Source organism: Lutra lutra, chromosome 9, assembly GCF_902655055.1.
Source record: "Lutra lutra chromosome 9, mLutLut1.2, whole genome shotgun sequence".
Classification (NCBI taxonomy): Eukaryota; Metazoa; Chordata; class Mammalia; order Carnivora; family Mustelidae; genus Lutra; species Lutra lutra.
In genome coordinates this window covers 73,137,778-73,161,139 of record NC_062286.1, presented here as the reverse complement: position 1 = coordinate 73,161,139, position 23,362 = coordinate 73,137,778, and the positions used below count along the sequence as shown (strand labels likewise).

The 23,362-nt window shown below is 41.7% G+C and overlaps 1 protein-coding gene across 3 annotated transcripts in view; it reads right to left on the bottom strand.

Annotated features, from left to right (window-relative positions):
- Positions 1 to 23,362, bottom strand: part of LHCGR (luteinizing hormone/choriogonadotropin receptor) — a 137,426-nt gene that overhangs the window by 81,123 nt on the left and 32,941 nt on the right. Inside the window, exons 7-11 of one of the 3 annotated variants that reach the window (XM_047744478.1) lie at positions 21,347 to 21,415; positions 16,276 to 16,350; positions 13,476 to 13,661; positions 10,124 to 10,204; positions 3,756 to 4,909 (exon numbers count right to left, since the gene is read on the bottom strand). In XM_047744478.1, the coding sequence (XP_047600434.1) occupies positions 3,769 to 4,909; positions 10,124 to 10,204; positions 13,476 to 13,661; positions 16,276 to 16,350; positions 21,347 to 21,415 (1,552 nt within the window). In that variant the 3' untranslated portion in view covers positions 3,756 to 3,768. Of the gene's footprint in view, positions 1 to 3,755; positions 4,910 to 10,123; positions 10,205 to 13,475; positions 13,662 to 16,275; positions 16,351 to 21,346; positions 21,416 to 23,362 lie in introns of those variants that run through there. The other 2 variants (XM_047744480.1, XM_047744479.1) reach the window with 2 other exon arrangements.

The following is a 23,362-nucleotide window of genomic DNA, read 5'->3' as shown; positions in this document are numbered from 1 at the left end:
TACTTATGCCTCACTTTATTTCAGGTAAAGGAGGTGTCTTAAATTCAGTGGTTTAGAAAGAAGGTGGATTAGGAGAGCTTAGTAACAAAGTTAAACCCGTGGCTGGGGTCTTGCGGGGTGCAGGAGGAGGACAGGTAAGGAGGAAGGTATTCTGGACAGTAACAGTGGCACAGGCACCAGAATCCAGATGCATGGGGCATGGCTAGGGAAGAGCAAGTGGAAGAGTTTGCTTCTTGGAGAACAGCAGCAGGAGGCCAAGCGAGCAGATTTAAAGATGGATTCTGGAGCTCTTTGAATGTTAGTCTAGGAGCTAAAGCTTAAATTTATAGGTACAGATGAGCTGCTTAGGATCTTGGCAGATATGTAATAGGATATAATAGGATTTTAGGAAGATCAGTCAGTAGTGGGTATGAGAGTGTAGCTATGGTAAAGATTGGATATGAATAAAAATGAGGGGGATACGATAAGACTTCTGTGATAAGGGGGAATGGCCTGAAGTGTGGGTGTGGCAGCAGGCATGCAAAATAAAGACTTTATATAGAAGACATTCAAAGACACTCAACAACTGGTAGGTCTTTGTGAATGAGAAAGGATAGGAGGATGAGGGAGATAGTAAACTATAACTCTGTTGAAACTTACCAAAATCAGTATTTGTGGAAAAGCCGCAATATTTACTTTGAGAGGATATACACAAATACTTTGGCTCAAACAATATTTAAGATATAATTTAAACAGAGTTTTTCTGTAAAGATATACTTTACTTTTTTAATTTGGCTTTCTGCTTTTTTGCTTACTTAGTTGTTTTGGTTCTGGGAATTTATGAATCATTCAAAAAGTTTATTGTGTATGTGTATAGCAACACGACTAATTAGTATTCTCTCACATCACTGAGACAACTTCTAGAACGGAACAGCTTACCAGAGAGGATTGTATCTGAGTGAAGAGAAATAACTAGTTCTACAGTAGAAAAGTCAGAAATGTGAAAAACTTACAGAGATACTTTATAAAGCTTACAGTCTTTTATAGGCTATTTTGAATCACTTTGCACAGTGGCATAAAGGTTGAAGGCAGATTAAATACATAGTCTAGTTGTGACTATACATTTATTTAATAAAATGTCAAAGGAGAGCTAAAAACTGGAAACAGCCCAGACATCCATCAGTAGGAGAATGGAAAAGAGTGTTAGAGTTCTACAACTCAGCAATGAAATGGAATGAACTACAACAATGACACAGGCAACAGCCTGGATGAATAGAAAAAACATTGTGTTCAATCAGAGAAGCCTTACACAAGAGTATATACTGTATGATTCTATTTATATGAAGCTCTAGAACAGGCAAAACTAATCCATGGGGGAAAAAATCAGAACCATTGTTACCTTTGGCAAGTGGGAGTGAGGGGTTAACTAGGAAGGGGCACGAGGGAATTTCCTGAGAGTGATAGTGTTCTGTGTCTTCATAGAGGTTTGGGGTCCCATGGATGTATGCATTTCTCAAAACTTACTAAAATGGTGTGCTTAGTATTTGTCCATTTTACTTGTCCATGTAAGTCTTACATCAAATGTAAGATATGGAGCCTTGGTTAGTGAAAAGCATGCTAGAAGTGTTTAGGGCTGGTGAATACTGATGTCTGCAACTTGCTTTAGTTTTTAATTACTAATTTTTTTTGCTTTCAAAATTTTTAATTTTAATAGACTGTCAAACTGGTTTAAGGTTCACAGCAAGATTAAGTGGAAGGTACAGAGATTTCCCATATGCCTGCTCCCCCTGCCACACCAGACACAGCCTCCCCCATTATCAATATCCCCTACCAGGGTGGCATATACACTATGACTGATGAACCTACATTGACCCCTCAGAGTCTGTAGTTTATGTAAGAGCTCACTCTTGGTGTACATTCTTTGGATTTGGATAAGTATATGTATCTACCATTGTAGTATCATACAGAGTATTTTAATATTTTTAAAGAATTTTAAATTTATAATTGAAGTATAGTTGACCCTATAATACTATATTAGTTTCAAGCATAAAACAGTGATTGACAATTATGTGTATTGCAAAATGCTTACCACAATGAGTGTAGTTACCATCTGTCACCATACAAAGTTATTACAATATTATTGACTATATTCTCTATGTTGTACTTTTCATCCCTGTGACATATTTATTTTATAACTGGAAATTTGTACCTTTTACTCCTCTTTACCTGTTTTGTTTGTCCTCCCACTCTTCTCCCCTCTGGCAACAACCAATTTGTACTTTATATTTATGAGGAGGTTTCTTTTGTTTGTTTTGGTGTTTAGGTTCTACATGTAAGTGAAATCATATAGTACTTCTTTCTTTGTCTGACTTATTTCACTTACACCCTCTAGGTCCATCCATTCATGAATGGCAAGATTTCACTTTTCTTTTATGGATGAGTGGTGTTTCTGTGTGTGTGTGTGTGTGTGTGTGTGTGTATGTGTATATATTTTCCAAATCTTCTTTATCCATTCCTCTGTCTATGGAGGGGTTGCTTCCCATATCTTGGCTCTTGTAAGTAATGCATACGGGTCATACTGGATAAATAGCCAGAAGTGGAATTATTGGGTTGTATAATATTTCTATTTTGATTTTTTTGAGGAAACTCCATACTGTTTTCCATAGTGACTGCGCTAATTTCCATTCCCACCAACACTGCATAAGTGTTCCCTTTTCTATACATCCTTATCAAGACTTGTTATTTTTTGTCTTTTTGAGTCCTGCCATTCTCTCAGGCATAAGGTGGGTATCTCACTGTGGTTTTCATTTGCATTTTCCTGATGATGAGTGATGTTGAATATCTTTTCACGTGTCCGTTGGCCATTTGTAGGTCTTCTTTGAAAAAATGTCTATTCTGAGAGTGGATCGAAGAAGGACTCCATCTCTAGAGAAGGAACAGCCCCATCTTTGCCCATTTTAAATTCAGATTATTTGATTTTTTGGTGTTGAGTTGTATGAGTTCTTTATGTATATTTGGATATTAATGCCTTATCAGATATGTCATTTGCATAGATCTTTTCCTGTTTACCAGGTTGGTTGCCTTTTTGTTTTGTTGATAGTTTCCTTAGCTGTGCAAAATCTTTTTATTTTGATACAGTCCCAATAGTTTACTTTTGCTTTTGCCTTCCTTGCCTGAGGAGACTATCTAGAAAGAAAAATGTTGCTAAGGCTGATGTCAAATAAATTACAGCCTGTATTTTCTTCTAGAAGTTTTATGGGAGAACTACATTTTAATTTTAATTTAAATTTTTACTTAGCTGCATATGGCTAGTGGCTACCAGATTGGACAGTGCATTCCTGGAGGGTGTTTTCCAGCTCTCTGAGGAAAAGGACCAGTTATTTTAAATTTCAAATCTGTTATAGACTAATATTTTTATAAAATGCAATAAAAATCACTACAAAGATGAAATGAAAAAAATACCAAAAGATACGTAAAATACCACCTCATTTAAAAAATTTTAGATTCCAAAGACATTAAGTTACTCTGTCAAAATTGCTAGAAATGTTTCTGAACACTCTCAACATCTGTATTTTATGTCATCATGTACCAATGACAAATAATTTTTACACTGGCAATCGTGGACAACACTTTGAGTTAAGTAGATTATCTCTTTTTTTCCCAGTGTGCCTAAGAATAAATAATTTCCTGAAACCAACTCTTTGTTAAAATTACTAGTACAGATCAGTTTTTACATTTTTAAGCACTACACGATAATTTGGTTACTGATAAAACAGTTAGCACTCTTTATTAGCAAGTCTTGTCTGGGACGGTTGTATATTGACACTGCAATGGAGACAACTTCAGGGTGGACTGAGAAGGCTTAATTGATCCAGTGAAGCCATTTTTGCAGTTGGAGGTATAAGCCACAAAATCCTTCCTTCTATATAGTTCAACCCGACCTTTACAGCAGCCAAATTTGCTCAGCAACAGAAAGAAATCCCTTTGGAATGCCTTTGTGAAAATTGCATACAGAAATGGGTTGGCACAAGAATTGACAGGATAAAAAAGAACCAGTAAAACTTTAGAGTTGGTTACTGTGATAAGAGGCACTTTGAAGGCAGCTGAGATGGCAAAAAAAGAGATTGGTGCCATGCAAGTGAAATCAGTGAAGATGAGGACTGCCATTTTCTTGGCAATCTTTGTATCTTTGTTGGTAGCCATCAGCTCTGGATTTTGAACTGCAAAATAAATTTTAATGTAGCAAGCACAGATGATGGTGAAGGCCACCACATTGAGTATCAGAATGGTTAATATGTAGACTTGTGAGAGAGTGGTTTCCACATCCATGGGGAGGCAAATGCTGACCTTCATGTAATTGCTGACACCCACAAGGGGCAATGTGGCAATTAGAGTAGAAAAGAGCCATCCTCCAAGCATGATCGGTATGGCATGTCTTAAACGTAGCTTTTGGTCCAGCTGAAGAGCATAGGTGATGGTGTGCCATCTTTCTAGTGTGATAACTGTGAGGGTGTAGACAGAAAGCTCACTTGAAAATACAGTGAAAAAGCCAGCTGCACTACACCCACTCCCGGTCTGCCAGTCTATGGCATGGTTATAATACTGGCCTTTGGTTTGGGAATCAGCTGAGGCAATGAGCAGCAGATAGAACCCCATGCAAAAATCTGCAAAAGATAGATTGCACATGAGAAAACGGGGCACTGTCAGTTTATAGCGACTAGTCAGGAGTACAAAGAGAACAGTCACATTTCCCATGATGGCCAGGATATTAATCAGCCAAATCAGGACCCTAAGGAAGTCATAGCCCATAATATCTTCACAGGGATTAAAAGCATCTGGTTCAGGAGCACATCGGAGTGTCTTGGGTGAGCAGAAACCATAGTCATAATCCCAGTCACTCAGTTCACTCTCAGCAAAGATGGCAGAATAACTGTAAGAAGAATATTTTGTCTCAATGTAAACTCAAGAGATATTCTTTGATAATGTATATTAAAGAAAGGGAAGAATCCTCCTTAGTGTTTTTTAAACCCTATGAAACAAAAGGAAACAAAGCCACAACAGCCTCATTCTTAGGTTTATTTGTATCTGACAACTCTGAATTGATATAGGACTTCCTTAAGGGAATGAAAAGCAATTTATACATATATATGTCATAGATGCAAAGAGTTAAAGAAGCTGTTTACAGAGGATGAGTTAGAGACACAGTATTAGAGACACAATTTTAGAGAAACAGTAAATGCTTGCTATGTCTAAAAGAATCCTTTCTTGGCATTTTCTTAGGTATTTATTTCATTTACTTGCCAACCAAACTGATATCAAGCCGAGTGTCTGTGGTAGAACACAAATGAGATTGGAAGGTTCTCCCTGCTGAAGGTGGTCAGCTGCAGGTAGACTAGCTTGCACAGTGGTCTCTAACTAAACAAAAAGCTCTGTTGAGAAGTGGAAAGAAGGAATGGACTACCAGAAATCTAGCAGAAAATAAATATAGATATGAACAATGGGGAGAAACGTCTCTCTTGGGGAAATAGGGACAATAGATGCTCCTTAGGGGTATGAGTCAAATTCAGAAAGTGGATTGAAGAGGAACTCCATCTCTAGTGAAGGAACAGCCCCACTTCTGCCTCTCCCTTCCTCCCAAACCTACTGCTACTAATTGAGTTCAGGTTTTCATCCTCTCTTACAGGACAGTTACATTAGTTTCCCCCCAATATCCTTCCCCAATTCTAGCCCCCTCCCCGTCCATCTGTACCTTCCTTTTGGAATGGTCTTTTAAAAACAAATCTTTTCAAACTTTTACTAGGTTCTCATTGGCTATGGGATAAAATCCAGACTCCTTGTGATGGCCTCCAAGTCCTAAATGATCTGGATTCTACCTCCTCCTCCAGAAGCAGTAGCGCTGCACAATTGAGAGCATGGGTTCCGGAGCCAGACTGACTGGGTTCCAGTCTTTACAAGCTGTGTAAATCTGGGTGGGAGAGTTACTTACCATCTCAGTGCCTCAAGCTCTTCATTTGCCAAATAGATCTACGAATCCTACTTCCCTCATTAGGGCTGTGCTAAAGATTAACTCCGTTAACACTTATAGAATGTTTAGAGTAATGCCTGATACATATTAAGTGCTCAGTGACCGTTAGGGATTCTTTTTTTTTTTTTTTTTTAAGATTTTATTTATTTACTTGACAGAGAGAGATCACAAGTAGACGGAGAGGCAGGCAGAGAGAGAGAGAGGGAAGCAGGCTCCCTGCTGAGCAGAGAGCCCGATGCGGGACTTGATCCCAGGACCCTGAGATCATGACCTGAGCCGAAGGCAGCGGCTTAACCCACTGAGCCACCCAGGCGCCCCCCGTTAGGGATTCTTACAATTATCTCTTATAGATCCCTTGTGCATCTTTCCTTTCAGTTACATGAAATGACTTAGGGCTCTCAGAATCTACTCTTTCATTCCTCTGTCTTTGTATGTGCTGTTTCTTCTTCCCTTCTTCTCCTCATCTTTCTGGTGAGTTCGTCCTCATCCTTAAAGGTAACCTCCTCTATGAAGCCTTTCTTGATTCTACACCTCCAGGGAGTTTATCACCCCTTCTCCCTGCCATGGCTGCACTTAAGGACTACTGTAATCATCAAACCGCACTGCTGTTGTGTGATGATTTAATAATCTGTGAAGCTATTCTTTAATAGCTTTGAAGGCAGGGGTTACTAGGTCTTACTTATTTCTGAACTCTTGGTGCCTAACACAGTTTTGGCTCAGAGTATCCATTCAGTCAATGCTTGCGGAATGAGTAAACCAGGGTAATCCTGGCTCTGAAAGGAAGTGAAAGGGTACAGAGACAATGAATGTCTATAGTAGATGCATGTAGGTTCAACAAACTTTCTCTTTGCTCAGTCTGCTTATATAATCTTGGGAGCTGGAGAAATGGCCATAATTTTCCTGCCAGAGCCATCACTAATACGTATTTTACCTTAGGGTTCCTCACCCATTCAAAGAGTATTTTTCTCTGCTCTTAAAACTTAGCTTCTCATGTTCCAAAAAAGGAAGTGTGAACCTAATTCGGTGAGTAGATGAAAGGATTTATTTCAATGATACAATTACTGAAGGGAAATAACACAGATTAAAAAAGGAATTAAAAAGAAATCTATGATCTGGGATTCCAAAATGGTGCTAGAAATTCTTAGAAACCATTTTGGAACTTGTGAAGGATTGCTGCTCTGCATAGAAGGTTGCAGAGGAACCTCCCTGTTTTATTACTAAATACAGGTACATTTGTTTGTCCTCATCTCATGCCCATTAACAGAATTACCTGTTGTTGTTTTTTTTATAATCTTTGAAGGGATGTGGTGGTTATAAAGAACAATTAAAGAAAATAGATTATTTCTTTGCATTAAAAGCTTCTTAAAGACCATCTCACTGAACCCCTCATTTTACTGATGAGGAATCCAAGATTAAATGAGATGGGTGATTAGCCTAAGGTCCCCCAGCACTAGGCTGTAGTGGCAGTGCTAGGTCTTCATATTCATAGTGCAGGGTCCTTTCCTCTACTTCACTGGCTCTCAGTCAGTGCTTTTCAAAGTGGAGTCCTTGGACTATTTCTGTCATAATCACCAGGGTGTTTGTTAAAATACAGGTTCCTGGTTTTACTTGAAACCCTGAATCAAATTCTTGAGGGACAGAGCCCAGGAATTTGTGTTTTAAATAAGCTTCCTGGATGATTCCTATGAAATAATAGCCTTTATTAAGCCAGATGGAAACTTTCCAACTATTGCTACCTTAATTTCCCTTGCTCCTTTCCCCTTATCAAAACTACTTCAGGGGCACCTGGGAGGGCTCAGTGGGTTAAGCCTCTGTCTTTGGCTCAGGTCATGACCTCAGGGTCCTGGGATGGAGCCCCGCATGGGGTTCTCTGCTCAGTGGGGAGCCTGCTTCCCCCTCCCTATCTCTGCCTGCCTCTCTGCCTGCTTGTGATCTCTGTTTGTCAAATAAATAAATAAAATCTTTAAAAAAACAAAACAAAACTTTTTCTTCAAGGGCACTTGGGTGGTTCAGTTAGTTAAGCATCTGCCTTTGGTTCAGGTCAGGATCCCAGAATCCTGGGATCCAGCCCTACAGGTGGCCCCCTGCTCTGCGGGGAGTCTGCTTCTCCTTTTCCTTCTGCCTTTACCCTGTGCTCATGCTTGCTCACTCTCTCTCACTCAAATTAATAAATATAATCTTAAAAAAAAACCATTTCAGCTGCTACTAATAAAACAATGTCAGAAACACTAATTCAAAGCTTCTAAAAATTCTGCCATGACTTTTGAATAAATTTGTGTCAATAAGAGGTCAAACATGTTCCCTCTCTCACTTCTCTGGTCCTTTGCCTTTTCTTTTTTTTTTTTTTTTTTGCCCTACTGAGCATATGTCTAGCAGTTTTTCTCCTTCATGATTTGTCTTTAGACCTGCTGCTACTTACATTTGTGTCTTGGGATGGCTCCTGAGGGCAGCAGCATGCTATTGACAAAACCCAGCAGGGAGTTGTCTTTAGTACAGAAGGATATGAATGGACTATTGGCCTACAACACTGAGTCAGAGGAAGGAGAGGCCACTTCAACCACAATGAACAAAGGCAGGTGGAAAGATAGGGACTGTTGGAGAATGATGGGGCCAGCTGTAACAGCAAGGACACTGATATTTTGGTGAGAGTAGGTGAGCTGTAGAATTTCTAAATTCCAGGGATTTAGGAATAGCAAGGTAGTGGGAAGAGGGGAAGGGGATTTTACAGGGAGCACATTCTTTTTAGCTAGATTATGTACTAATTTCACGTAGTTTTGGGGATACTGGAAATTAGGGGATTTGTTTTAAACCAGTGTTAGCATAGCAAATTCAAGATTGTAGCCTTATTTGGGAAGGCTTGTGGCAGGGTTGATGAGGATTATTGAGAGTTGGCTAAAGTCTCCTGTCCCCACAAACTACCCCTTGATGCTATTGTTGGCAATAGCCAAAAGTGTTTCCTGTTGATGAGGCAAAAAGCCATAGGTTACAAAAGAGTTACAGGGAAGGTGACTGACAGAATATCAAGAGGAGCAGGAATGATGAGGAAAAGGAATACTGGAATATACTTGGGGTCAGCCTAAATGAAAGAGAAAAGAAGGATACAGAGTATGATATTTCTAATGTATCCCAGATGCTGTCAGATTCTTTAACAACTCTCTTCACTCTCATTGTTCTGAAAGCCAAATGATATTCCTGCTGCCCCTTACAGATGAGGAAAAATGTCTCAAAAAAGGTAAGTATTGTCCAGGGATACCCAGTGTTATAGAACGTTACTGCCAAGGATTCATGTCCAACTCTGAGAAGCCCCAATACCCAGGGTCCTTCCATCATACCACCCTGCTGCTTCTATGTAACTTGCAGATTGATGGGGAAAAAAAAAAAAACAAGAGAAAAGAAAAAAAAGACAGAGAATGGAGAATGGCAAGGTGTCTTAGAAGGGCATCTGGTTTTGTAGCCTGAAGGACACATGGGAGAATAATAAGATTTATAAATCATAGTAAATGTGGCATAGGGACACTGGGATTATCTTTTGAGACATGCTCTTTTATATTTGAACGTATGTGAAATGTCAAGGCAGCCAGGAATAATGTTAAAAAAAATCAGTCCGTGGAATAGAAGTGGAGCTCCCATGAAGTGTATGTTAGTGATAGCATTGAGGTTGAATAATTTTAAGCTCCAGAGCATAGTGGTCAAGGTGGTCTAAGTCTTTTTGAAGGGAAGTGGCTACTTCTAGAAGCTGATCTGCAATCAGTTAATCTTTTTGACCACTGACTAGTGAAAATTCCTACAAATGAAGCTGTCATTTAAACAAGCCCTTAGTGACCTCAGGATAACTGCAAATAAAATTTAATTTCTGAGGAGTATTTAACTGTAGAATGAAAATGTATATACATTTTTTAAAGAGTTTTTTTTTTTAACCAGTTAAAAGAAATGTCTGATCAACTGGATGCCATTTGCAAAGGAAAAATTCCCATCTTAAATCTACTAAAAAATGCTTTGCACCCCCCCACCCCCACCCCCGGTGAAGACTTTTATCAGAAGAAAACCATTGGCACTGAAAATAAGATGCACATAGAATGAGACATGGCTTCCCGAGTTTCTTTGCATGCAAATACTTACAGGGTTTCATTATTTGGTCTCCTTGCTGTGCTTTCACATTGTTTGGAAAAGTTTTCAAAAATGGAAAATGAAAAATTCTGCCTGAAAGAAAAGAGGTTTTTTTTTTTTTAAAAAAAAAGGCAGTTGAGCTTTTGGTCTTTAAACTAAACATGATCATGTCTATTTATGCTTTGTTCATCCAAATTCTTTACCTATTATATTTCATGTTCTGCACCATTGTCCTAACTGAAACATTTCCTGGGGAGAGAGTAAAGGCTTCAGAATTGTCATTAGAGTGCTTCCAGCTTAGATAAAATGCTCCTGAATGCTAAATGTTTTGTGTGGGCTTTAGAGATGAAAAAGCTTAAATCCGTCAGGTTGAATCATGGGTTTTTCACTGCTTATTAAAAACTACCTTTGTGGTATATTAGGGTTTGCTCCTTACCAGTCTCCTCACCACATTACTCTTGATGAACAAATAACCATTCAGGATTCATGGCTTCGAATCCTAACTGGGAAATCTGTTCTGTAAGGATTTGAAGATACTGGACTTGACATTATGATGTGAATTTTCTGCCTTTTTTCCTTATGTGGAGAAATATGTGTAGGTATTCCCTACTCCTCCATTGTTCCAAGAAGTTTAGCCTAATGGAAAGGTGAGAAGTCTCAAGATATTAAAAGAGACCTGTACTTACATTCCTAAGATAAGACCAAAGGGAGGCACAAAAGAAAACTGGATGAAGAAATAGAGGGAAAGAGAAAAGGTGGTGAGAAACTCAACCTTCCCAAGGAGGAAGGAGATACAAGGCAATTAAGACTAGAAATTTCTATATATTCTCCTCCAATATTAACAAGACAATTCCTTGTACAAATAACTTTGTATATAAATTCCTTATACAAATAACTCTGTATATAAACTTTGTATATAAAGGTGGATAATATAGCGGAACTATTTGACCTACTGGACCCATTTTCAAAAATTAATCATCTTGTTATTTTGGGTCAGGCTTATAAGTCCTCAAATTTGGATCAAAGTATGTGTGCATGCGTGCATGCATGCATGTGTGTGTGTGTGTGTGTGTTTGATGCTGGCTCCATGTCTGACACTTAGAGATACTATGCGTGAACCACCCTATAGTTAATAGGAAATGTGGTTGTTCTTTGCCCTCAGCTCATAGCATTGGGTTCCATCTACTCTTTTTTGCAATTTTAATCATAGATACCAAGGAAGTCTTTGGGGCCATCTGCCTAGGCAGCTGTGTTTGTTACCCAGGCCCAGCACCTGCAGGGCAGAGGAGTGGCTCAGAGTTTGCTTCAATATTCCCCTGGCCCAGCTTCAGGCTCTCTGGCCTCACTAGCATCCAAGGTTTCAAGCTTTTTGGAGACAGGGGGAGTCAGTTAAAGCTTGTAATTCCAAGCAAGACACCCTCTGTGTGACTATATTCCCATCTTACTTTGATACTGGCCTACACCTGCATAAGCCTGTCCTCCTTTTTTTACCCAGAGGCAGTCTTTGTCATTTACTGGAATAAAAAGCCCCTGAACTACTGTTTTTACATGCTAGTAATTTCAGAAGGGATGTGACCTCTTTGCCTCAAAAGTCGAGGTGTCCAGAATCAGCTTTATCATAAACCAGTGTCTGTATTGTTCTTCAATTTAGTCTCTCACCAGCTTTGCTCACCTCTAAGCCATCCTCCAGAGGTGCCAGTGTTATTTTACAAAAGCAAATCCGAGTAATTTTGCTTTGAGTTCTTCAGTGGTTCCCCATCCTCTGAACAACTAGGCCTGACACCCAGAGCCCATCGCAGCCCACCTCTCCCTGTTTTTTCTGTGTACCCATAAGGCTCCTTGCTCCAGTTTTTCCAAAGGACTTCCATCTTCTGTCTCTTGCCTTTGTGCCTTCACATGAGCTACTTTGTCTTCTTGGCATGGTTTTACCCACACTTGCCTAGCCAACTCTTACCCCTTCTCTAAAGCTCAGCAGAAGTCACTCCTTTAGGAAGCCTTCCATAAGTCCTGTTGCTGTTTAGAAACTCTTCTTCAGGGATCCCAGAGCATTCTATTCTGTTCTTAGGTCTACCATTACCTTTGCTGTATTGTACTTAAACATTGGTCTCTTGTGTGCTGCCCCATATAGCTGTTTGTGATTCTTGGAGGGTGGGATGAGCTCTTAGTTATCTTTGTATCTTCATATTTTTGCACAGTTTGGAAATGGTAAGTGTCCAATTAACATTCTTTGAAGCTCAGCTAATGGTGCATGGCTCTCTGAGTGCTTTATCTTCTTGGTTACCTCAAAACTTCAGATAGCACTTCCTGCACCTCTGCAAGGCACAAAGTAGATGTACAATAATACTTGTTGGTTGACTCATTATAAGTAGGTTGATTCCAAACAAAGATAGCAGCATCTTAGCATCACTCTTTGAGCACCTCATCTAATTAATTGAGAATATCTTCTTAACCGGCATAATAACCCTTCAGGGCAAATGTTTTCCCAGCTGTGAGTTGTATCCCATTAGTGTGTCATGAAAACAAAAGAGTGCGTCAAGACTAGTATTGAAAACAGAACACACGTAAAATAAAATAGAGTAAAATGGACAAGAAAAATGTGTGTATCTCATGATACACATGTAAAAATGTATTTTTACCTAGGTGATGTGTACTGGTTTGCAATGTAAAAAAGGTAATTGTATGCATCTCAAAAAGAAGTCTGAAAAATAATCTTTAAGGAAAGAATGAAATCGTGCACATGCTGTCCTTACTTTCTGGATTGTATTGTATCAGTGGAATCAGTAAGATGCTCCCACTGGACACAAACCAGCCAGGAGTTCATGTCCTTTTTGTTCTGACACTAAGCTACTCCTTAGGGAGCTAGAATTCTGTTCTGAAATGAAAGATGATCTTCTCGCTGGGAGAGAAATAGTTTTTTAAAAAAAGTCTTCTGTAGAGTTTGTGTCCTTTTTTTTTTTTTATTAAAGATTAAGATGTTAGGTAAAATTTACTCTCTTGAGCCAACTTCCCTCCTTCTTTAAAAATGATGCTGTCTGATAAGGATTAGAGCTAATCTTTAAGATGCTAGTTTTGTACTCCATTTTGCAACGGCAATTACAGCCTAATTTAAGGTTGTAACTCAGTTAGCCCAGAATAGGCTATAAAGGTCTTATAGCTGCAGGGTGAATCAACTGTTTGGAATTAGTTTTCAGGAGGAAACAGGATGGCTCATTTTCTTCTTGTCTCTCTGAAAGTGACCCCATGGCTCTGGAGCTGATCTAGAGCAGGCATTGAAGAGGCAGGAAGCTGTTGACCAGTTAGTTGACTGTTTTGAAATCTGCTTCTGCCACATCTTGGCAGGCTCTACCTTTTGTTTTTTACTTACTCTTTTGTTGGCAAATTTCTAAAAGCACAGCAGTGGCTCGAGTAAGTCAGTGTGGCATCCAGGAGGTTGGCAAATTTTTCCCTTGATGGCAGTTTTTTTAGAGAATAGGATGATGTGGCAATGAGTGTCTGGATGGACTCCAGCCCATAGCTAGGCAAAGCTTGCAATTTGGTGGAAGAAATATCCCTGAAAAATAGAATGTAGTAAGCCTTTTTGTTTATATATTTTATACATTTGATTCATGGGATGAAACCTCCTCTCAACAGTATTGTTCTAGGTTCTGAGGAATCTTTTCTCCATCTCATCTTTTCCCTAATTCTCCATTCAGTCACTCTCATTAAGATTTAGATTAAAAAAAAAAAAACACACCAAAAACCCATACTGTATTTTTTTCCCTCATATGCGCCCTGTTATTCCTTTCAAGGTTGAGTGTAACTCCTTCTAGGTATAAGCTGTCATCTATCTGGGAGGTAGACAGCACATTTTCTAAAGGCAAACTGGATTCATCAGTCCAATGCAAGCAAGCACTTGGCCAAGCAAACAGAATTGTATGGAAAGCTTCAGTTTTGTAAACAAGGTCCCAAACTCATTGGTTTTTCTAATCTTGAGGCAATGTTCAAGAAAAATCCAAACAAGTTCAAAGTAAGGAGGAAGACGAGTCAGTGGAGAATTTAATAAAATACTGCCCATCTCCTAAGTGGTTGCTGCTGATGCCCCATGAAACTTTCCAGCAGTGTAGTCCCCTTCAGCAAATTGTCCCAATGCTTAGTGCCTGGCACACGGAAGGAGATCAAGAGATGACTGATAGACAGATGAACTTAACAACATGGAGCAATGGCTAGTGTAGGCCATTGGTGGAATAGTCAAGACAGCAGAATTTACCTCAAGGGTTTCAGACTCCTGCTGCTTTTGTGTCCTTGTTGAATGACATAACCTGTGTTCCCATCCTGTTTTATGGAGTTATCCTGGATATGTTAGGGATAGAGCACACAACTCTTTGCAGGTGGATTTTTTTTCTGTGTGTGTGTATGTGTGTATGTGTTTTGTTGGGGGGCTATTTTAGGATTTTAACGTTTAGGATTTTAAATTAGGATATTTAGGACTTTAAATTAGAACTCTAGGAAAGGCAATGTCTCATTATAAAGGAGTAAATCTCTGATAATATATTTTCAGTCTCAGTGGAAGACCAGTGGGGGATGTATTTTTGGGTTGTGGGTGGAAGGAATACTTCTAGACACCTCTTACTCCCTAAGGGTGTAATGAGAATAGCTGCTTGTGAAATAAGACTGGGTGTGGTCTGACTGTTCTGGACAAGACAGTACAGGTATCTTTATTGCTCACAGTCATTTTAAGCAAGTGGAACCAAGCAGCTCTTCAGGCAAAATCTATTAGGAAGGATGTCTTGGACCACACTAACTTCATCATATACTTTAACCCAGAGGCAACTCCCTTCGGCTGGCTGTCCCGTGGCTGGGTCAGTAGCTGGCTTGCTCTAAGAGCCAGACTTCAGAGTCTCTCCAACCTGGATGATTGTGAGTCTGGTGAATATGTCTCTGAATAGGAGACATACAGACAAGGATCCATGACGTAGGGGAGCAGAAGCTGAGACACAACAGAGAAAACAGTGGGCAGGAGCCATGAGGTAGTAGATGCAAAAGTCATGAGGTTGAATGGAGAGTAGAGAGTGAGTCAGGATTGAGAGCAGCAGAAGTTAGGAAGTTGAGAAGGTGAGGAGTTTTAGTGGTAGACATTAGGAAGTAAACAGAATCAGGGGTTGATGGTTGCAGAAATTGAGAAGTGGAGTCAGAATGGATATTGGGAGGAGCTGGGGAGTAGATGAAGTCAAGGGTTGATAGTGGTGGGGGCTAGGACTAGATACAGTTCGGGGTTGACAGTAGAGGGGTTAGAAACTAGACTGAATTGGGGGTTGACAGGAATGGGGTCTGGGAAATAAGAGACAGGAAGGGATGACAGCTCTGGGGACTGGCAACTAGACACAGTTAGTGGGGGTTGATAGTAGTGGGGACTGGGAACTAGAGATAGTTGGGGTGTTGGTTGATAAGATTGGGAGCTGGGAGCTAGACACAGCCAGAAGTTAATTGTGGTGGGGTTGGAAGTAGAGTGGTTCTGCGGCTTGTACCCTCAGGGAGCCTGACATAGCAGCTCAGCTCTGTCCAGACAAATGCCAGAGGCAAGTCAGATCTTTGGCCTTTGCATGTCCAGAGTGGATGCCAGGTGGGTAGTCACCCACCCATCTGCCAGTGCGTGAGGCAGCCCTGCATACTTGGTGTTAGAGGTTGAATTGTCTTTCTCAAATTCAAATGTGGAAGTCCTCAGCCCTCAGTACCTCAGAATGTGACCTTATTTGGACACGAGGTTTTCACAGAGGTAATCATGATAAAATGAGGTCATTAGGATGGATCTAGATCCAGTATGGCTGGCGTCCTTATAAAAAGGGGGTAGTTCAGAGACAGGCAGATCCACACAGAGAGAGCCATGTGAAGGCAAGAGTTATGCTGTCACAACTGGAAGGCACACCCAGGAGCCAGGAGGGAGGCCTGGAACAGAGCCCGCCTTTGCAGCCCTCGGGAGGAATGAGACTGTGCCACCTCAGGTTCAGACTTCTGGCTCTAGAATGGAGACAGTTTGTGTCATATAAGCCCTCCTAGCTTGCCTTATTGGTTAATGGCAGCCCTTTCACAGATGGAGGTTGAATCTCCACAAACCAGCCTGGGGACGGGGTGGCTGGACACCCTCAGCAGGCCTTGGTGGGGAGGGAAGGCAGCACTGCTGTACTCACAAGATGCTAGGTCCTGTGGCCCCCCGGAAGGCTCCATTGTGCATCTTCTCTAGGTGTGCATTTTCCTTGAGCTCCCTGTGAAGAAGAAAGTGTGCTTAGTGGAGCGTGCACTTGCACATGTCACTGGTCACAGTTGCACGGACACACGGTTGGAGCAGCCTGCCTGAGTGGTGCTCAGTGCTGGAGGGGAAAGGGGGACCATAGGGAAAGCGGAAAAAGACATGCCGGTGCGGGGCAAATTGTCCTGTTGCTGGAGTGTGTGTCCTGCCCCACCTTTCCCCTGAAGTGTCCCCCTCGCTCCATAGAATGTGTTGTCCTGCAACTTAAAGCGCTCACCCCCTTCTGGCCTGGAGTTAGGAAAGTTGGCAGCCACAAAGGTGCGTAAGGATGAGAACACTGCTCCAGGGTTCAAGGCTGAAGGGCAGAGATGCAGCCCGCTGTGTGTCCTGTGCTCAGCCACCCTGGCCTTGAAGGTCTCAGAGTTGGCTAAGAGTCTGATACAGAAGTTTATAAATGCTTTACTTGAAAAGAAGAAGTAGGGTCTATTCAATAATACCCTTTTCATCCTGTGAACTGTACTCTTTTTCTCTCAGATATGCATTCTCTGTGGGTAGGGAAGGGGAGGAGGGACAACCTGTGTAGAAAATTGCCCCACACCTTGCGTACCCCACATGGGGTCTTGTGCTGGGTATATGATTGCCATTGTGTATGCATGCTGTGGAGGCAAAAGGGTAGAGGGCCACTGTCATTCAGGCTATGGCATAACCAAACGCTGCTCCACAGGAGCTCCCTGCAGCTTCCCTTCCCTTGAGCTCCAAGCAGTTCAGGATGAATTGCTCAGGAACAGCTAGCTCAGCCTGGCTCTGCCCAGCAGCCTCCTGTCTGGGTCTGGAAGCTGATATCTCCAAGACCAGGCCTCTCTCTGGGTGTATCAGCAAGCTGGGAGAGGAGTCCCTGGGCTCAGGCTTACCAGCCTTCTTTTAAGCTCTTTCTTTCTACAAGAGAAGAGTGGTGCCTCAAAGAGCATTCTGGAACATGCCTCCTTGTTGGTGTGGTGATTTCAAGCATGGGGACATGATTCTTTGGCATCACCGTTACAGTGTTACATAGCAAAACAGATAGACCAACGTCCGCTGTCCCCTCCCCTGCAGATGCTTAGGCATCCTGGCTCACCTCATAGCTCTACAGCTTCTTCATTGTCTTTCCGCATGTCTCCACATCACGCCTGCCATTTCAAAATGGCAAAAACCCCTGCATCTCGCTCCCTGGGTGACTGTTTTCCACATACTTCTACTAAGCATTTTCCTTGGAAGCCCTCAGCCCTTCCGTCAGAAGGCACCCGTCAGTCTCATACAGTTCCATCCCCTGGGTGTATTTCCACTTTCAAAGAGATGAGGTTGTCAGAGTCAATTGCTGTTTAAAATCTAAATCAAAAGAAAATTTCCTTTCTGAACCTCCATGGCTCTTCTTGCTAATTTGGTTTGTTTTAATTATGTTCTGTTATGGTCATAAATCATTGATATGGGGCTCTGGGAGCAAATAATCCTCATGTCAGCCAGGTCAATTTAATTGTTCAAGTTTCATGACAGAGCATTTCATATGTTTTATTAAAACTCAGATTTTTCTGTGTACTGATAACTCTGCATTATGTAACTCAGTTAAAAATAAATCTATCTACCACATTTTCCTGGGGGTCACTTTCATGCTCCCAAGTGACACAAGCCCCCAGGTATGAGAAGCACAGGCAGGATATCCTCTTGAAGCACAGTGGGAGAACTCCCAAACTCCACCCAAAATGTTCATAAATGGGGCGCTCTGGGAATGGTAGGGACTGAATTTTAGAACGCTGGAGGTGTCTGAGGGCAAACTTCCGGTGCTGCTTCTCTCCATCCCGTCTTGCTTTAGTAAATAGGAAGTTTGAAAACTTTGCAGGGTGTTGGTATCATCATTCTGAACAACTTTGGACAGGCCCGTTTATGAGGAAGGTATCAGAAACTGGGTTGAATGTATAACGTGAAACTTTTGCTTGGTGGTTTTAAAACCTACCTCCCCTTCCCTGCCTCGATCCTTCAATGGGCCTCCTTGCCTGTAGAAAAGAATTAACACTTTTCCATTGCCCCTGAGTTCTGCAAGATTTGCTTCTTCTCTGTTCCATCTCCAGGTTTGTCTCATACCTGTTTCCCTTGATGATGACCCTCCAGCCGCCCTGGCCTCCTGTCAGTTCCTGGAGCTTACAACTTCTTTTCTTTGCACATCCTGCTTCCTCTTCCTGTGACACACTTCCCCTAACTATTGCCATGGTGGACTCTTTGTGATCCTCTAGGCTCAGCCCAAATTTCATGTCCATGGCAAAGCTATCCCTGGGCACCTAACCTAAAGTCAGGCAACCCCTGTACGCTCGCAGATCTCAGTAATGGGTTATTTCCTTCTTAGGATATATCCTTACCTGCAACGACTTCATTTATTTACTTGTCTTTTTGTCTCTGTCTTCTGCTAGAAGAGAAAATTCATGAGGGCAGGGACTCTTTCCGCTCTGCTATCTCAGACCCAGCTCCTAACGTGGTGCCTAATATTTCGGCGATTCTTAATAAATGTTTATAGTATGAATAAATGAATGAAATTGATTTGTATTCTTGGCAAACTGATTTGTGTTCTTGGTGCCCTCTTTCCTGTAACAGTGAGGTGTGGAAGATATAGAATCTTGACTAGTTAGACTTTTTGAAGTTCACACCCACTTTGGGACACTGCTGACCAAGGTCCTCTGCCCCAAAGTCCTGTTGTTCCTGACCTCCCAAAGATGTTCTCTGCCAGTGTCCCTCCTACTCTGTTTGCTTTTGCTCTGGCTCTCCTCCTCTCTTGTTGTCCCCCCAATTTTATATTCAGTTCTCTTAGTTCCCCCCTCATCCAGGTGACGTCAGCCACAAAGGCCTTCAGTCACCCCCTCTATTCAGAGAGCCGGTGTTTGTGTCTAGCCCTGCACCCCTTCCGCCCAACTTCTGTCCTTTCTGCTAACAGATGAACCTTCTTTAAGTGCCCCTCACACTTGTCATCCCAGAACTTTCAACAGCTTCTCCTTTTCTACAGGAGAGAGTCCAAATTCTTTACTGTGGCACCTGAGGCCGTTCCTGCTTTGTCCCTAAATCATACCTAGAACTTTCTGAAAGGTACTGTGTGCTGTTCTGTGAACACATGTTTCTTCCTCTGGGCCATTCTCTTTATTGTCCTCTGCTTGGAATGCATTTTCCTTCTCTCTTTGCCTGTCCGACGTAGACCCAGCTCAAAGTTTACACCTCTCATGAGGCTTTCTCTAATTATGTTCTCTTCTGCCTTTGAAATCCCAGGGGGCTTTACTTCTCTCAGGGGAGGTGTCATGCTTTGCCTTCTGTTTTAGTTACTACAGTTTATATACCATTTGGCAATGCTTCTTTCTAGGCTGTAAGGTCCCATGGGGCAAACACCAGGGCGTATTCATCTTCATTTCCACCCCTGATCTAGCATGTTCCTCCAAACACAGCTGATGCTTGGCAAACCCTTGTTGAGTGTATGAGGCATCTGCAAGTGCCGTGCCAGGAGAGGATATGATTTGATTTTGGCAGAAACAGATTCAATTGGCTAGAGTGAACTCTTCGTTAAATTTAAGTCAACAAGATAATAAAGGAAAATCTACTCCATGATAGGAAGGCACCATTTCTTATGCATGTGGTATGTGCCAGACTCAGGCTAAGATCATAAAAATATAATCTTATTTAATCATTTATTCGTTAATTTGTAGTTAATGAAATGTGCAAGGTAATAAGTAATAAATAAGCAAATACCCTGTGAGAGGCTCAGTGTTAAGTACCGAGGATTCAAAACTGACCTTTTCATTTTGGGGGGATTATCCTGAAAACAAGCCCATTAATGGCTCTGTTTTATGGCCGAGAACACTGTGGCTGGAATACGTTAAATAACTTACTCAAGGTAAGCTGACAAATGTTGGCATTGGAGTTTGAAGTCCAATCAGTGACTCCCAGATCTGTTCTCTTTGCCACAGAGCTCTGTAGCATTATATTGATGTAATAGAGTCTTTGGTTAATATGTATAGTTAAATAGTATATTGTACAGGCTTATGCCACTCACCTTGAGACTGGCAGCATCAGCATCTCCTGGGAGCTTGTTATAATTACAAATTTTCAAGCCCTACCGTAGAGTCACTGAAGCAAAGTCTCTGGGGCTGGGGCCTGGGAATCTGTGTTTTAATAGTCTCCATGTTATTTTGTGTGTTAAAGTCTAAGAAGCCTTGGTATAGGCTCTTGTTTACACAATTTATTATAAAAGCCTTTTCATTTGTTTTCCTTAATTTTGGCTTCATTTGAGCTTTTCAGGCACTCTTAGTTTTTATTATACTCAACTGTAGGGTGATTGTCATCTCACTCTATACCTGTTATGGTTCCAACGGCCCCAGCCCAGCAGGTTTAATGAACAAGCCATTCTTTTAGAAAAGGAGTCATAGAAGGAAAGAGAGTTGCGGAACAATGAAGGAAGCAGTTGGTAGGGATGCTCTCCTTGAGTTAAAGGCTATGAACACTGGGGACCGGGGTAGGACATGGTGAAAGCACAAGGCCCCCCCTCACCCTGTGAAAAATGCGCTCTATAACCCCCCTAGCAATAGGGGGATGGGACTGCAAGTGGGCTTGTTGTGGCTGATTAAGCTGGTAATTGGGGTTACCTGATTTCTCTGCAGTGTGGCTGGGGGAAGAATTTCTTCACTGAAATCGTGCTGCTTCTAACAGACCATCAACCTGAGTGAGGGGGCTAGAGAGTGAGGCTGAGAGATGAGACTAAAGTAGGGTGTTGAATATTTTAACAAACTGTCAACTTTAATGTCTCCAGGCTGCATCTATCTTTGAAATCAGGGTGCTCTGGGGTTTCTAGCCAGCCAGTTGCCTAGTAACATGAGTGAAACACTGAGGACTAGCCACTTGAAAGTTTATTTTTGTCCTGAGTTAGTTGCTGAAGATTGAATGTGATCTGGTAGCTAGAGTAATATTCCATTTTTATTCATGAGCTGGGGAAATAAGCACATACTTACAGGGAAATCAGCGTTGTCCCGTTGAAGGCATGACTTTGTATTTCTTCAAATCCATTTCCATATAGTTTGCTGAAGTGAGGAGAGAGGATTTAGCAGTGAAAGAAGCACATTTTGGAATCACACATTTTTCCTTCTGTGACACTTATTACTAAGATAATTACTGGCATTCTAAGGAGCTGGTGAGATGGAGCTGTTTTTATTCCCCCCCTTTCTGCTCTCGTTTGGCTTCACTTCCACCAGTGGCATCATCACCAGTTTGTTTGTTTGATTTAGTGTTAATTAAGTGCCAGATACTTGATCAGTCATTCTACCTGTATGTTGTGAAATAAACCTCGTCATTTCCATTATTCCGATCAGAAATCTAAGTCTCAGTGCTGTTGTGTAGTTTGCTCAAGGTTAAAGAATGGAGGGGTAGAAGCAGAGTTAGTGACCAGAGCCATCTGACTGACACTCAAGTCTTGCCTCTGCTTCTCCATGCCTGTGGGCATTTGGGCTTTCTGGGCAGCTTTAAAGTTGGGGGGCAGAGGAAGGCCCCAGGCCTGAGTTAGCTCTTCTTTTCCTTGGATGAGTATGGTTTTTGCTGATGCCGTATTTGGCTCCATAACCAAGAAGATTTCAAAGCCTGTAAACGGTTCTATAAGACCAGTTAGTGGATAGTTAAATCAGTTTAGTTGGGCGCAGTCACCATTTAGCAAAATGAAATAGAACAGAATAGAACAAAAATGGAAAATATTGGAGTGTATTGCCTATAATCAGGGTAGTACTATTTATGGAATTTTGTTCCACCATTTTTCTATGTCATGTACATAAATATATATATACACATACACACACGTACCCGCCTAGAATAAGACATGTCCTGCTCCTCAGGACAGATGTTGGGAAATGTTGGAGCCAGGAATGAGCTTGGGGAGGATCAAGTGGCACACCTTCATTTTACAAAGAAGGGAAGAGGCTCAGAAAGGAAAGTGACTTGTCTAAAGCCCACCATAGGCAGAAGTGGGACCAGAACACTTTGTCTTGGGCTACTTCCAGCATATCAGTTTCACTGGTTGTTTTCACTTTTCTTCCCTGAGATATCCACATGGCCCTGCTTCAGAGCGGTGCTTGATGTCGTGTTCTGGGTGCAGCCTTTCCTGGCTGCCCATTTAAACTCACTTCCCTCAGCATTCCACATTCCCATCCCCCCTCATGGATTTGTGTTTCCTCGGTGGCTTTATCAACATCTGACCTATCATACTTGTCCGTCACCTGCCTTCCCCTGCAGAATGTAAGCTTCAGGAGATCAAGGATTTCACACTGTTCCGTTTCTTACAGAATCCCCTGCATCCAAGTGCCTAGTGCTTGGGAGGATTACATGTTAAGTGAATTGGATGAACAAATAGGTATATGTAAGATGAATTTCTTACTATAAATCACAGTCAACCAAGCAAGTTTGAAAGTCACAGTCTTAGAAGTACTTGTGGAAGTTCTTCAAGAACCGGGATGCAATATTCAAGTGAGAAAGGGTTATAGTATAACATAAAATTAAGCTCTACCATCTGGCAAGACCCTAGCTCCCCTTTACAGAATTGCTGATAGTGGCATGGCCACAGAGGAATGGGCTGGTGGCTGTGACTTAAGAAAGAGTTTAGACACCTTTCCCAGCTGTTCCTGTTCCCCGTGGCCGTTGTCTACAAACATTCTCTAGCCTCTGTTAAATAAAATAAGCATGGAAGTGCGTCTTGTGGGGTGTGTGTGTGTGTGTGTGTGTCTGTGTAGTGTGTGTGTGGGGGGGGCGGTGGGGCGGTCAGCACACCTGAGACAAACCAGCATATAAATAAGGAGGACTCAGGGTTGAAGCATGATATTTGAACACTGGCATTCAGAAAGTAAAGATTACAAAATAATTTATAAAGCCTCCTTATTAATTTGAGTTCAGAGCAACCTCATTTTGTAAAACCCTGGGGTCTCTCATGATGCTTGCTACCTGGCAGGAGCCCAGCCTTGCCCTTCCATGTGAGGAACAGGCTACTC